This window comes from Hoplias malabaricus, chromosome Y (assembly GCF_029633855.1).
Source record: "Hoplias malabaricus isolate fHopMal1 chromosome Y, fHopMal1.hap1, whole genome shotgun sequence".
Lineage (NCBI taxonomy): Eukaryota > Metazoa > Chordata > Actinopteri > Characiformes > Erythrinidae > Hoplias > Hoplias malabaricus.
The window spans coordinates 17,151,787-17,167,180 of NC_089820.1; the positions used below are offsets into that span (position 1 = coordinate 17,151,787).

Consider the following 15,394-nt stretch of genomic DNA (forward strand, 5'->3'; position numbering starts at 1 on the left):
CTCAGTATGTCTGTTTTAGCTTTTTTATTCACATATTATTTCTTTATAAATATGATCTATAACTGAACACTGATGGAAATCACTATAAGTGTGTGAGCAATTTCAGCCTCGCCGTATTTTTTGTACAGGTTTTAGCTTTACTATGCTGTCCTCTTTATCTGAAGTAAAACACAGCAAATCTATTAATAACCTGATAATGAAATTTTTTTTTTCGGACAAGAACGACACTGAGTGGAATCGACTTTTCATACCAGAATGCAAAGTCGAGGGATCGATTCTTTTGGAATCGACTCACCTACGTTGAACCGTTTCGCGGGCAAAATGTAGCTAAATTGGTGGGGCCGTTACGCGACGGAGAAAAAACGTTTCATAAGTTACTCAATACATTTGATGTCAACAAATTCAGCGCTAGCATGGACTTGAACACTGAAGTAGACACAGAAGAGGTGGTTTTGACAGACTCAGAGAGTGAAGAGGTCGATGAAAATTTTTACATTAACAGGTGAAGTTAAGCTGTAGCTAGCTAGCTTCAGCTATACAAAAGCTAACGGGCTAACTAACTGCTGTGTCCTGCTGCTTATATTAGTTTCCAAAATGACCGATTTATAGTATCAGTACACATAGAAAAAAATAGCTAGCAGTCTAGCTAAGTTAATTGGACAATAACGTCTCATGTATTATTTCCTTCTAAAACTTTGGTAAATCACTCTGAATATAAAATTTCATAGAAATAATAACAGTTGATACATTATGGAAATGAATGGTTAGTTATTTATGTAAAACCGACTCTAAACAATGTGTACCATGTAAACAAGAATATTCTTGAATTTACCTAAAGCAGTGGTTCTCAAATATCATGGGGTGTTGCAAAAGGCCAAGTCTCACGTGAGCATTTTTATATTTTCACTTAAAATTTGAATGCTTTACACAAATCTAATTAATATAAATTATATAGAGAATACAAATAACTAGGCATAAACCGAAAGTTTTAAACACAATTATACATTTATGAGAACATATAACATTTTTGAGAAATAAGTGTTATGAAAAAAAAAAACAAGAAAGCAGGTCAATTTAATATCACTTGCTTTAATAGGCTATAGATGAAAACACGTGACACAGAGTAGGTACTGACAGGCTGTAGCTTGCATCAGTAGCTATAGGAGGGGCAGCACTACTACAGTTTTCCTTCAGCTTAAAATTTTCTTCTATTTTGTCTTCATATGTATGGATTTGGGGGTGGCACAGTGGTGCCACAGGTAGTTTCGCTGTCACACAGCTCCAGGGGTCTGGAGGTTGTGGGTTTGAACCTCATTCCAGGGGACTGTCTTTGAGGAGTATGGTGTGTTCTCCCTGTTTTTGCGTGAGTTTCTTCTTGGTACTCCGTTTTTCTCCCACGGTTCAAAAACACATGTCGGTAAGTGGATTGGCTACTCAACAGTGTCCATAGGTGTGAGTGTGTTGCCCTGCGAAGGACTGGCACTGGGTGTGTTCCTGCCTTGTGTCCAGTAATTCTGGGTAGGCTCTGGAGACACTCGTACTGGTACTATGTGAATCATAAAGACTATAATCATAAAGTTTTACACGTCATACCAAAATAGCAGACTTGTTATTGGTCTTAAGGGGTGTCATTTTTATTTTCCTGCAGTAGTAGGCAGTTCTTGGCACCAGGCTGTCCTTAGAGACTCTGGCAATGCAAGACTAGAGAACCAATAACCTAAAGAATATAGGGCTGCAAAAATGAATTCACAAAACTGCTAATTAAAATATATGGCAACCTATGGAAGCAAATCTGTTTCATCAGACTTAATATTACCACCTTTGAATTTGTAGCACTGCTTTTTTTTGCACTGAAATTATGCATCTGAATTTTATTGCTTTTGAATTTGAAGCTTTCAGATTTCCACCTCTGAACATATTTCTTTGCAATTGTGCTTCTGAATATAACTGCTCTTGAATTAAACTCGTGAATTTTCAAAAACACATATTAACTGTTATTATTTTGAAGTTGCTCAAATTCGATAGACCAAATTCAGATGCCAAAATACGAGTTTAAAAATTCAGAGTATACATCCGGGATACAAAGGATAAGCAATTGATTCTGTCTCCAATCGAACCAACATCTAACCACAACGCTGAAGTTAGCTACTTACTCGCCAGTTTCTTATTAGGATTTTCTATTTCACCTTAAATTGTGCACTAGTTGCATTCTGTCACCGCTAGATGGCAAAATACAACAACAATGTCCATACCGTTGAAAAACTACATGTTTAGCGTTCTTCTGCAGATATTATCTCTTTATTTTCAAAGTGTCCCAAAAATCTGAAAGGCTCACTAAAGATACAATATAAAAAATTATTGATATCCTGAATATGAAAAAATGTCATTGTGGAATTTTTGTCTATGCCCTGTGAATATAGCAAGTGACACGATGAATATGTCATGTGCAAATCAGGGAAGTTCTGTTGGACTTTATCATAGTTAAATCTAGCGTCCTATGATGATCACCTAAATCTGTGATATTAAGCTGAATTCAACGGCTTATTCAGCTTTTTGTTCAAAACGTACACATTAAATTTTGCGCAATTGAGTCCCCGTTTAATTTGGCCCCATACGTCCTAAAACAAAAGTGCCACCTAGCGGTAACTTGTTCGTCTGCTGGCCATTGTGAATAGTGAAACATATTTGTGAATTGTGTTTAAAATAGCCATGACTATCAGAGATTACAAAAAAGCATATAATCTGTGAATTTCTGGACTTGTTTTAATTGCAAAAGACAATCAAATCATTTCTTGTCTTAAATTGCTGTGGTTATTTATGGTCTGCCAAATTAACATGTGAGGATGTGGTGACCAAAAGTGCTGATATATTAAATATGGCCTGACTAACTAGGTCCAGTCACTTCCTGCTTCCTTGCCATTCAGACGCTTTGCTGCTTAGCTCTGCTATCTTCTATTTCTTTCCTTTTATTTTTTCGAAACCTACTTGTTTTTCTGTGATAGAGTATCTGAGCTTTTTAATATACACAAGTCAGCAGCACTATGAAGCCAAAACTGGATATCTTCTGCTTTTGATACTTTTTAAAGTAGTGCGATTGCTCTAGGAACCAGGACTGTTCCAACAAGCAGGACATTTTCATCAGGCTACAGTAGAAGATACTTGTGAAATGCCTCATCATTTTGTTCAACACATGTGCTGTCAGAAATTTTACTTCTACAGAGAATGTCAGCTTTGGAAAGGGATTTTCGGAACCTGCTATCAGAGTTTACAGATTGACATGTGGGAGCTGTGCGAAGAGTAACAGTGAGTGGGAGTACGGGCAGCAGACAGCGGGCTGAGGACCTAACAGAGCAGCGGACAGTGGAGGGACACAGATCCAGACCAGAGGATCGAGTGGATCCCCTGCCGTGAGTACAGCTAGAGACGGGCAATGGGTGCAGATTGAAGCTAGACCCAAGCGCCATGCTTTGTATAGCTCTGTAGTCTTGTCTTCTACTCATGGTACTACAGCTGGTCCAGGAAATTCAGCTGCTAAACCTAATGCTGCTGCTGGGAGAGCACAGCACAGAACCAGACCAGAATATCGGTCTTATTCACTTCAGCTGAAAAACAGATTTGAACCACTGCATGCCCTTCGTGAGAATCACAAATGCAGTGAACAAAGCACAGAAAGTGCCCGAAGTGTCAGCCGGTCCCAAAACCCTAACAAACCTACTGCAGACACCCTGATCCTTGGAGATGACACTGTTAATGGGGTTACAAACTCAAAACTCATAGTGAGATGCGAGCCAAAAATGACCGTCCCTGAACTTACTGCAAACCTTCCAGCTGTACTGGCTGAGTACACGAATGTGAAGAGGATTATTTTACACGTTGGAAAGAATGACACTGTCATGCAGGAGTCTGAAGTTTTAAAAAGAGACTTTAATGACCTCCTTAACACACTCAGTAAGTTCAGCATACAATTTTTAATCAGTGAACCTCTACCTGCAGGAGGCACCAATATGTTCTAAAGGTTACTGGGATTAAACACCTGGCTACAGAACAGCTGCAGGTCAAATGGACTGAACTTCATTGACAACTTTAACTTGTTTTTTGGGAAGAGAGAACTTTTTAGGAGAGATGGACTGCACACGAACAAGAGGGGTGTTAAACTTCTGACAGACAATCTCATTTTCTCAGTGTGTATCTACTTCATGTACATGCAGTACATGTTTTCAAAACAAGCTTGGACATTTGGTGCCTGTAATCGCTCCCATTCCAGTACTTATCAGAGAGAGAAAGGACAGGGAGTTCAGGTCAGATTCTGTGAATGTAGCCAATCTACAGCATGTAAAATGTGAGACAGAGATTCTGTGGCAAAGTGCACGAGTTACTAAGTTAGCTCTTCTTAATATCAGATCTCTCACAAATAAATCATTTAATCACTTAATGATTTTATTACAGCACATGGGCTTGATTTTATACTTTAAACTGAGACTTGGCTAAATGAATGTAGTGCTGCAACTGTTTTATTGGCTCCTCCAGATTTTCTTTTCTTAAATGCATCTCGTGCCAGTAGAAAAGGTGGAGGTCTAGCTGCTCTGTTCCATGGTTCTTTTCAGTGCAAGCAGTTATCATTTGGTGACTTCACAACATTTGAGAATCTCTGTGTTGTTCTGAAAGGGACACCACAGATATTACTAGTAACTGTCTACACCCCTCCGAAGTACAGTGCTAATTTTATTGATGAATTTACAGAGATGCTGTCTTTTATTTCTACAGACTTTGACCATTTTGTTATTGCTGGTGACTTTAACATATTGACAATTCCAAGGACTGTTTTGCCAAGGAACTACACACCATATTGGACTCTTTTGGCCATTCACAGCATGTTACAGGGAGTACACATTGTCATGGTCACACGCTGGATATTATTCAAAGAGTCTCAACATATCAGTGACTGTGAAGGACGTCACATTGTCAGATCAGTACTGTGTGTTCTTTGATATGTGGGCCTCACCACTCATCAGAGAGAGAAGAGTTTGTGCCAAGAAAAGGATTATAAAGGACTGCACAGCTACACTTTTCATGAGTAAAATGTGCACTACACCATGTGAACAATCTGACTCTGTTGATGATCTGCTGAATAATTTTAATACAGAAATTGTCAGTGTAATGGATTAGATTGCGCCAGTTAAAATGAAGGCTATGTCTTGCAAACAGAAAGCACCATGGAGAAATGCTTCTGTTGTTTAAATCCAAAAGAGGGAGTGTCGCAAGGCAGAATGCAGATTGCGTAAAACAAGTCTTCATATTCACAAAGAAATCTACAAAGATAGGCTACGTGAATACAATGCGACAATATGCAAAACACGACAATCCTATTTCTCTAGCATCATCGACAATAACATTAACAACAGCAAAATCCTCTTCACCGTGGTCAACAGACTTACTAACTCACCCACACTAATGGCACCTGAATTAGTATCAACTGAGAGATGTAATGAGTTTGCATTCTTTTTTAACGCTAAAATCCAGAATATCGGACAAGCGATTAATACATCTGTATCCAACAATGAGTCTGTACCCTCTCTATCACCTCATAAAAACCCCTTAGTTAAAATGTCAGAGTTCAGTGTCAGAGTGTGTTTCACACTATAGCACCAGACATTCTCCACATTGTAAACACCTCACTCATGTCGGGGGTTTTTCCGAGCTCACTAAAAACTGCAGTTGTAAAGCCTCTTCTAAAATAGAAAAATTTAGAATCATCTCTGATAAGTAACTACAGGCCAATTTCTAATTTACCAATCATTGAGAAAATAGTGTTCAGGCAAATCACTAGTTTCTTGTCCATTAACAGTAGCCTAGACAAATTCCAGTCCAGGTTCAGGTCTAATCACAGCACTGAGACTGCTCTAATCAAAGTAATTAATGACATCTGCTTAAATACAGAGGCTGGAAAGGTATCTCTTCTATTACTTCTTGACCTTAGTGCTGCCTTTGATACCATTGACCATAAGATTCTTATAGATAGACTTGCAAACTGGGTTGGACTCTCAGGAACAGTTCTGAAGTGGTTCGTTTCTTACCTGGAAGGCAGGAACTACTTTGTAGAAATAGAAAATAATATTTCAGGGAACACACCAGTGACCTGTGGTGTCCCCCAGGGCTCTATTCTTGGTCCACTTTTATTTAATTTATATATGCTTCCTATTGGCCAGATTCTACAGGACTATGGGCTGTCCTATGACAACTATGCAGATGATACTCAGATTTACATGGCCCTGTCCCCAAATGACTCTGGCCCAGTTGACTCATTAAGCAAGTGCCTTGAACACATCACAAACTGGATGGGACACAACTTTCTGCAGCTGAATAAAGATAAAACTGAGATTATACTATTTGGGAATAGCACTGAGAGACAAAGATTGGCTACGTATCTGGATTCGAGGGCCCTCAAATCTAAAGAACTGGTTCGCAACCTTGGTGTATTAATGGATTCAGATCTCAGTTTTAGTAGTCATATTAAAGCGGTTACTAGATCAGCATTTTACCATCTTAAGAACATCAGTAAGATTAGAGATTTTCTAACTAAACCAGACCTGGAGAAACTTAACCATGCCTTTATTTCTAGCAGGATTGTTTACTGTAATGGTCTCTTAGCTGGACTTCCAAAAAAGACCATTTAACAGCTTCAGCTGATTTAAAATGCAGCTGCCAGAGGTCTCATTAGGAGCAAAAGGAGAGATCACATCACCCCCATCCTCAAATCCTTACACTGGATACCAGTCTGTTACAGAATAGATTTTAAGGTGTTATTACTGGTCTATAAATGTCTAAATGGGGTAGGACCGGCTTATTTATCAGATCTGCTACAGAGATATGAGCCGAGCTCTCGGATCTGTAGGAACTTGTCAGTTAGTCCTGCCTCAGGTCAAAACTAAACATGGAAAGGCAGCATTTAGCTACTATGCCGCTTTTAAATGAAACCAGCCGACTGAGAATATTAGAAGAGCCCAGACTTTAGACACTTTTAAATCAAGACTTAAAACACTCCTGTTTAAGCAGGCTTACAGCTCAGTTTAAAATATTCTGCAGTTTTCTGTAACAGCATTTTATTTCTTTGTTTTCTTTTATTGTCATTTTAAATTGTTTTAATCATTTTACTCTTTTTATGTAATGGTCTTATTGGACATTTATGATTTTATTCTGGCTTTTAATTGAATTGTTTCTTTTTCTGTAAAGCAATTTGAATTGCTTCTGTGTGAAAGATGCTCTATAAATAAACTTGCCTTGCCTTGCCTTTCCTTGCCTAGTTCTGTATCCTTTGCACACCTACACTATTTGAGCATCTGTTTCTACAGCAGGCGATGTACACTGATCGACCATAATATTATGACCGTGGACATAGGGCGCTGTTGGCTGGATATTTTTGGTTTTGGCCTATACTCAGTCCAGCAAACTGCTGTTAACACAATGTCACTAGACTACTGAATGCATGAGAAAACAAGAAGTGTATTTTGAATGTCTATGTTGGTTATGCCAGCTAGCAGAAGCCTGTATTGATGTTTATGTAACGCCTTAGGTAACACCAGGTACTGATCAATGAATCCAGCCATGAGCTCTGATATCCTGAATCCTCTAAGGGTAGAGATATACTTGCTGTTAAATACATGTTTGTGTATACACCATGGCTGCATGTATCATGCATCAGTTTTGCGTGTTGGTTGTACATGTCCTCAGAAAATATATGCTACAAGTGCAAGGTGCAGTACACTCAAAAACGGTAGGGGCAGAATAAAAATGGCCGCAAGTTTTGAAGAAGGCTGTGTCGGAGCCCAATCTGCAATTACCTGCGTCTTTCTGTAGTCTGCCCTGTAGTGGGAGCCTCCAGTTACAAGCTTAGGACATATGCAAGTATGTGAACAGTTACCTTCAGGATACAGATGGTTATTTACGCAAATGCAATGTATATCTCTACCCAAATTGACAATACACCATTTGGGAACCCATCCATTACTTCTGTGTTTGCATAGACAACTGTCAGCTTGTTTCATATGTAACTGGAGACTTCCCATAGAGGGCAGACCAAAGAAAAATACAGGTAATAGCACATTTGGCTCTGACACCACCTTCTTTGAAACATTTTGCCATTGTGATGCTGTTGATCGCCTGCACTGCCCCATATAATTTATGCATGTACTGCACTTTGTGTGTGTTTATTTTCTGAGAGCATGCATTACCTACGCACCAAACGGATGCAGGATACTCAAGTAAGCCCTGTTGTACGAGAACGTGTAGTTAACAGCATGTATATCTCTACCGTTAAGTGGGTATGGTTGGTCGTGTAGGACAAGTTTTTAAAAAGTTGTTTAAAATAGGCAGTAGTCCTGAGACTGCCATAATATTTATCTTAGAGGAATGATGATTGTAATAATAAAAGGCAATATGTAACCATTATCTTTTGAAAAGAAATGATGCAGGCAGCAAATGTATACAGAGTATATTAATCTAAGTTAAATCAGCCAGACATAGGGACAGTTTCTGGACATCAACTAAGCCGTGTGTTGGATTAAATTGCAAAGGTCACTGTTAACTGATTTAGGCAAATACTTAATCTGTATCTTGAAATCTGGTTATACAGTAGATAGCTATGTATCAGGTAGTTTAGTTAGGGTGCATTTTAACTTGGTAAAAGTTACTTTTTTACATTTTAAACAGATTGATGATATTGGATACAGCTGCATCCACTCCTCACAGTAACGCGGTGTCGTCATTTTATTTCAGTGGTAAGCATAATCATTACTGTTGTCTATATAATTACTAATGATTTTACCATTGTTACAGTGCCAAAAATGTTATATCTTATTGAGCTTATAACTTAATTTATGTACATAATATTTCCAAAAGCTTATAGAAACATGGATTTAATTGAAAATCAATTTGTGAAAGAACATAAAACTATAAAACAAACTAGTATACATAGACTAGTTAATTCTTGGTGATGGGCCAGACAAAGAGTGATCCATAAAGACACGGATGAAAAAAGAGAAAAACGTGGACACAGCCTCCCTTGCCCGGAGCAGGGTTACCGGGGCCTCACCCTGGAGCCAGGCCAGGGGGAGGGGCTCCTTGGCGAGCGCCTGGTGGCCGGACTTTCACCTATGGGGTCCGGCCGGGCTTAGCCCGAAGGAGATACATGGGTCCACTCTCCCATGGGCCCACCACCTGTGGGAGAGGTAGTAATCTGGGTCTGGTGCATTGTGGATCGGGTGGCGGTCGGGGTCGGGGGCCCTGGCGTTCTGATCCTCGGTTACTGAAACTGGCTTTTGGAACATGGAACGTAACCTCTCTGGTGGGAAAAGGGCCTGAGCTGGTGCGCGAGGTTGAGAGGTACCGGCTAGATATAGTTGGGCTCACCTCGACACACAGTATGGGCTCTGGAACCAATCTCCTTGAGAGGGGCTGGATGCTCTTTCACTCTGGAGTTGCCCAGGGTGAGAGGTGTAAGGCAGGTGTGGGCTTACTCATAGCCCCCCAGCTTAGCGCCTGTACGTTGGGGTTTACCCCAGTGGACGAGAGGGTAATTTCCCTGCGCCTTCGGGTTGGGGAAAGGGCTCTGACTGTTGTTTGTCTATCACTGGGGCTGAAGTGGCCAAGGTGGTACGGAAACTCCTTGGCGGTAGGGCCCCGGGGGTGGATGAGGTTCACCCCGGGTTCCTCAAGGCTCTGGATGTTGTGGGGCTGTCCTGGTTGACACGTCTTTGCAACATCGCATGGACATCGGGGGCAGTGCCTCTGGACTGGCAGACTGGGGTGGTGGTTCCCCTTTTCAAAAAGGGGGATCGGAGGGTGTGTTCCAACTATAGGGGGATCACACTCCTCAGCCTCCCCGGTAAGGTCTATGCGGGGGTACAGGAGAAGAGAGTCCGACTGATAGTTGAACCTCGGATCCAGGAGGAACAATGTGGATTCCACCCCGGTCGTGGAACACACGACCAGCTCTTTACCCTCGCTAGGATCCTGGAGGGTGCATGGGAGTTTGCTCAACCAGTCTACATGTGTTTTGTGGATCTGGAGAAGGCATTTGACCATGTCCCTCGGGGTATTCTGTGGGGGGTGCTCAGGGAGTATGGGGTACTGGGCTCTTTGTTACGAGCTATCCAGTCCCTGTACAAACAGAGTAGGAGTCTGGTTCGTATGGCTGGCAGTAAGTCCGACTGGTTTCCAGTCAGAGTTGGACTCCGTCAGGGCTGCCCGTTGTCACCGGTGCTGTTCACAATTTTTATGGACAGAATGTCTCGGCGTAGCCAAGTGGCGGAGGGTGTCCGGTTTGGTGGTCTCAGGATTCCATGTCTGCTTTTTGCAGATGATGTGGTCTTGTTGGCTTCATCGAGACGGGACCTCCAGCTCTTGCTGGACCAGTTTGCAGCCGAGTGTGAAGCGGTAGGGATGAGGATCAGCACCTCCAAGTCCGAGTCCATGGTACTCAGCCGGAAAAGGGTGGAGTGCTCTCTCCAGGTTGGAAGTGAGATCCTGCCTCAAGTGGAGGAGTTTAAATACCTCGGGGTCTTGTTCACGAGTGAGGGAAAGATGGAGCGTGAGATTGACAGGCGGATCGGTGCAGCGTCAGCAATAATGCGGGCTCTGTACTGGTCCGTTGTGGTGAAGAGAGAGCTGAGCAGAAAAGCAAAGCTCTCGATTTACCGTTCAATCTACGTCCCAACCCTCACCTATGGTCACAAACTTTGGGTAGTGACCGAAAGAACGAGATCGCGGGTACAAGCGGCTGAAATGACTTTTCTCAGCAGGATGTCTGGACTCTCCCTTAGAGACAGGGTTAGGAGCTCGGACATCCGGGAGAGACTCGGAGTGGAGCCGCTGGTCCTCCACGTCGAGAGGAGCCAGTTGAGGTGGTTCGGGCATCTGGTTCGGATGCCTCCTGGACGCCTTCCTGGAGAGGTGTTCCGGACATGTCCAACGGGGAGGAGGCCCCGGGGCAGACCAAGAACATGCTGGAGAGACTATATGTCTCGACTGGCCTGGGAACGCCTCGGTATACCCCCGGAGGAGCTAGAGTCGGTGGCTGGGGAGAGGGAGGTCTGGGTTTCTTTGCTCCGACTGCTTCGCCCGCGACCCGGACCCGGATAAGTGGTGGATAATGGATGGATGGATGGATAGTTAATTCTTAACTAGTTACATTCTGTTAATAATGGTTTGGCAGGAATTTCTCCACAGATTGATGCTTTGCCATGTAGTGGGCCAAAGAGACCTCTTGAAAACAAAAAGGTATATTATAGGCCAAACAGCAATACAAAAATTCAAAGAGTTCATTCCTGTTTTATCATCTATTTACTTTTCGGTAAATTAAAATAATAATACTGACAGTGAATTATTACAATGAATTATTCAGTTCTCTAGCATTGGAATTTTTGTGATATTGTTACAGGCTGATGGCAACCCACTCATTCATTCAATGAGGTTTGAATTTTTTATTTCAGTATCTCTTATTTACACATCACACTATCTGCATGGAATATAATGCATTGAAAGGTGACATGTATTTATTTTCCTTTAGATTGAGACAGGCTGTTAGCAAGAATGATGACAATAAATCAAAGGGAGATAACATACAAGGTAGTAAACTGAAACTAAAAATGTAATTAACACTTGACACTTACACTATGGGCTGTGCTTAAATTAGAGTGTGTATGTTAATGAGTGCTCAAAATATAAATGTATATTTTTTCTCATTCACCTAATTTTAAAATGCAGTTAAATTTATAACAACATGAATTAAATCATTTCCTATATATATAAACACAGTTTAGCTGTTGTGCAAATTTTTCAAACTGCTGCCATCTACTGGTTATGCTTTGCCAATTTGGCATTGTTATAATGTCTAATGTCAATGGCTGATTCTTTTTTGTATTATTTATAGAGGCATTGAGACCAATGAGGAGTACTCCAAAAAGCAGATCTCATACCTTAGCATCTAATATTAATAGTGTGCCTCAGGCCAGCCCTGTATCAGAGTCTGCTCATTCTCCCATATCTCTAAACTCCCGTGGCCTATCACAGAGTACGCGCACTGAGCAGAATGTGGGACCACTCAGACGATCACTTAGAGAACTCAACAACCCATGCTCTCAGAAAGGTTTTGAAAAACAAAAGAAGGGAAAGTCAGAAGTCATGCAGGGTAAACAAAGCAATAGAAGGTAATTTTCAGAAGTTTGGAAATATGAATGAAACTTCATCTAATAGTGTTTAGCAGAGTTTAAATCATCTAACATTTTGGTTGGTTGAGTAGGTCAAAAAGTGCATGCAAGTTTAAAAGTAGACCTAAGAAGAGTACCACCTCATCATATCCTTCCAGAGGGGGTCAGCAGAGACCAAGAGAACTGTTCAGCAGCTCAAGCAAGTGTACAACCATATGACCAAAAATGTGTAAAATATTTTTGTCATTCAAATTTAAAAGAGAGATTAGGAAGTGCATTTTTTATGTTCATCTGATAAGTTGTATGTATGGAAAAGTGCCACAAAACTCTTTGTAATTATATTTTTTGAAGATCATCAAGGCCAATTCGGTTTAGTTAAATGTAACTTTACTGATTTTATTCAACATCACATTAGGCTTGCAAAGTGTTTCATTAACAATTATTCACATGTATCCTTAAAGTGCTAACATTTTATTTTTAGCCATATAGTTTGTTTAGTTTGAAGAAATTATTTCACATTTGTAATTTTTAGAAATGAGTTTGTTAGGGAATAATTTTCCTAAGTGGACATTCTTATGTTAATTGCAGAAATGTTACATATTTAATTTTTTTAGATGGTCACAATCCAGCCATTAAAAACCCAAAGACTGAAAAGTCTGTCAGTGTGTCCAACATTTACAAGCGAAATGCCTTTGGAGAAACATGCCTGCATATCGCTGCAATGAAGGGGGATATTGAGTCTGTGGAAAAGATGATTAAAAATGATGCTTGTGTCAACATGACAGATAATGCAGGTACAAAATAATGGAGGATGACACAAAAATGCTGGAAAACGTTTGCAGTTCTGCTGTATTTGATTCAGAACCATTTTTGATGGAAGAATACCCACACCCGATGACATATCAGACATTTCTGCATCACTGTATGACTGTTGATTAAACCTAACCTGAAGCTATGATGTTTTTTCAGGTTGGACTCCTCTCCATGAAGCAGTGTTTCATGAGCATTATTCTGTTGTAGAAAGTCTGGCTTTAGCTGGAGCGAACATTAACCCTGTAGGATACAATGGGGTCATACCTTTACATGATGCAGCACAAATTGGTAGCCTTAAGGTGTCTACTTTTTGTGTCTTATGAGCCTGTAGATCCGGTAATTAATTAGGTTTTTCAGTTAAAATTCTGTATTTTTACTTTGGATCCTGAATCTAGACTGTAGATCTGCTTCTGAAGCATGGCGCTGATCCACTTTTGAAAGATAATGAAGGAAAAACTGCTGTAGACCTCACCACAGATATAAATGTACAGGCACTGCTAGAAAAATACCTGCATTCAGCTGAAAGGGAATTCTTGTCAGGTAAATAATAAATAAATGTATAAAAATGGTATTGATGGAAATATAAAATTTTATTAATAGGTTGTATAACAGTATTTTACAAGTTTTTTTCTTCAATAGCCCCAAGTGAATCCATTACAAATTCATGTAGGAAAAGTGAAAATTTTGAGCTTTCCAGAGTAAGTAAAGCATGTATCTGCGTAATCATAATTAAATACACAAATAATTTTAAGATGTATAAGCTTTCACAAGATACACAGTTGATGTTGTAATAGCCTGTATTTAGAGAAAATATGTTTCATCAATTTCATGTTTTTGATGAAGCTATTCTTTCTGATTAAGTGCTAATAATTCAGTCAAATTAACATTGATTGAGTATTTAAAATGATTTTAAGTTAATTGCCCTTTTACTGCATAAATTCATACATAGTAACTATGACTTTTCTTGTATTGTATCTTTTCTCTGACACAGAGGGCAAAACAATCTGCTCTTAAAAATGAAACAGGAGACGGTCAACAAAGCAGTGCAACTGAAGCTTGTGTTGGCTCAGATGCAAAGAATAATAAAAAAGAACATGCATCTTTGACCAAAACAATGGTCTCTTCTAAAGGTACATCAGTACAATGGAGATTGAAAACCAAGATATGGAAATTGTGATATACATTACATATGTGCACAGCTGTGGGTATATTGAAACATCCATAGAGTCTATATAAATATGAAAATGTATATGTTAGCAAAGAAGGCACAAATTGGTTAAATCACAACTGCTTAAATTATTTTAATGTTTGGAGTAAATTAAAGAGAAATATGTGTGTTGAAGATGATTTGATTTTCATAATACTTAAACTGATCAGAAAACATTTTTACGTAAATGTGTTTATAAACAATATGTAGAGGATAGCTTTTGATGCGTGAAAAATACTCATGTTTTTTACACAGGGCCTTGCCTGTATCTAAATATATACTAAAATTTTAATTAATAAATTCTTACTATAAACTTAATTTCAGCACAGGTTCACGTTCCTAAATCAAAGATGATTTATTAGTTCTCATTTATTTTCAGTACATTCTTCAGATAATACTGTTCCCCCACTAAGAGCCCAAGAAGAGGATTCCAAGCACTCTATACTGGTTCAAGATCTAGATTCAGACAATACATCCACGAAGGCCAGTGATACTGAGAGTGATGTTACTGTGGATTACATAGAGTCATCACCTGCACACTGGTTTTTAAGTGCCACTCAGGATTTCTCTGGATCCATATGCAGTTAGTATGACACTACTGATCATATGTCATTAAGAAAGCTAATGAACAATATCTAAGCTTGTGACACTTTTGGAGATGTTTTCCTTATGTTCATGTTAATTCATGGTATATTCATGTTTGATTGTAGAATGCATCATTTACAGAACACAAAAGTTCATTTTTGGCCAGATCTTTAAAGAAGTTAATTTTGTTATATTCTGACAGCTCTGTATTTGTAAGGATTAAAACAGCTACCATTTTTTTAGGCAATGCATACTAACTTGCCATTGCTGGAGCTACATTTTCAAGATAATCCCCAAGAGAGTGTTTAGTATGTTGAATGTTCTTTCTTTTTACTTTCTGTTATCTGATTTGCTTCAGTTCACATTTTAACCACGGTTTCTTGTGTCATCTTTAATATATTCTTTATTTCTAATAAATATAAAAAATTATATATTTTATCTTGACTTGTTTTTAAAAATGTTTGTCTGGAATACAGCTAGCTGCCTGGATTGTAGACATACTTTAACGTAAGAAACTAGTAACTAAAGCGCTAGCATTTTTTCTTCTATCACATTTGCTTATATTTTAACATTCATGATTTTTAGG

At 39.5% G+C, this 15,394-nt stretch overlaps 1 protein-coding gene across 1 annotated transcript; it reads left to right on the forward strand.

Annotated features, from left to right (window-relative positions):
- Positions 1-317: 317 nt before the first annotated feature.
- On the forward strand, positions 318-15,193 carry LOC136679551 (ankyrin repeat domain-containing protein 31-like). The gene is made up of 13 exons (XM_066658147.1): positions 318-502; positions 8,707-8,774; positions 11,210-11,274; positions 11,435-11,466; positions 11,564-11,622; positions 11,927-12,203; positions 12,296-12,402; positions 12,818-12,997; positions 13,173-13,315; positions 13,412-13,556; positions 13,656-13,714; positions 14,008-14,146; positions 14,603-15,193. Exons 1-13 carry the CDS (start codon positions 414-416, stop codon positions 14,809-14,811), a joined length of 1,572 nt encoding a protein of 523 aa, XP_066514244.1. The 5' UTR covers positions 318-413; the 3' UTR covers positions 14,812-15,193.
- Positions 15,194-15,394: the final 201 nt, after the last annotated feature.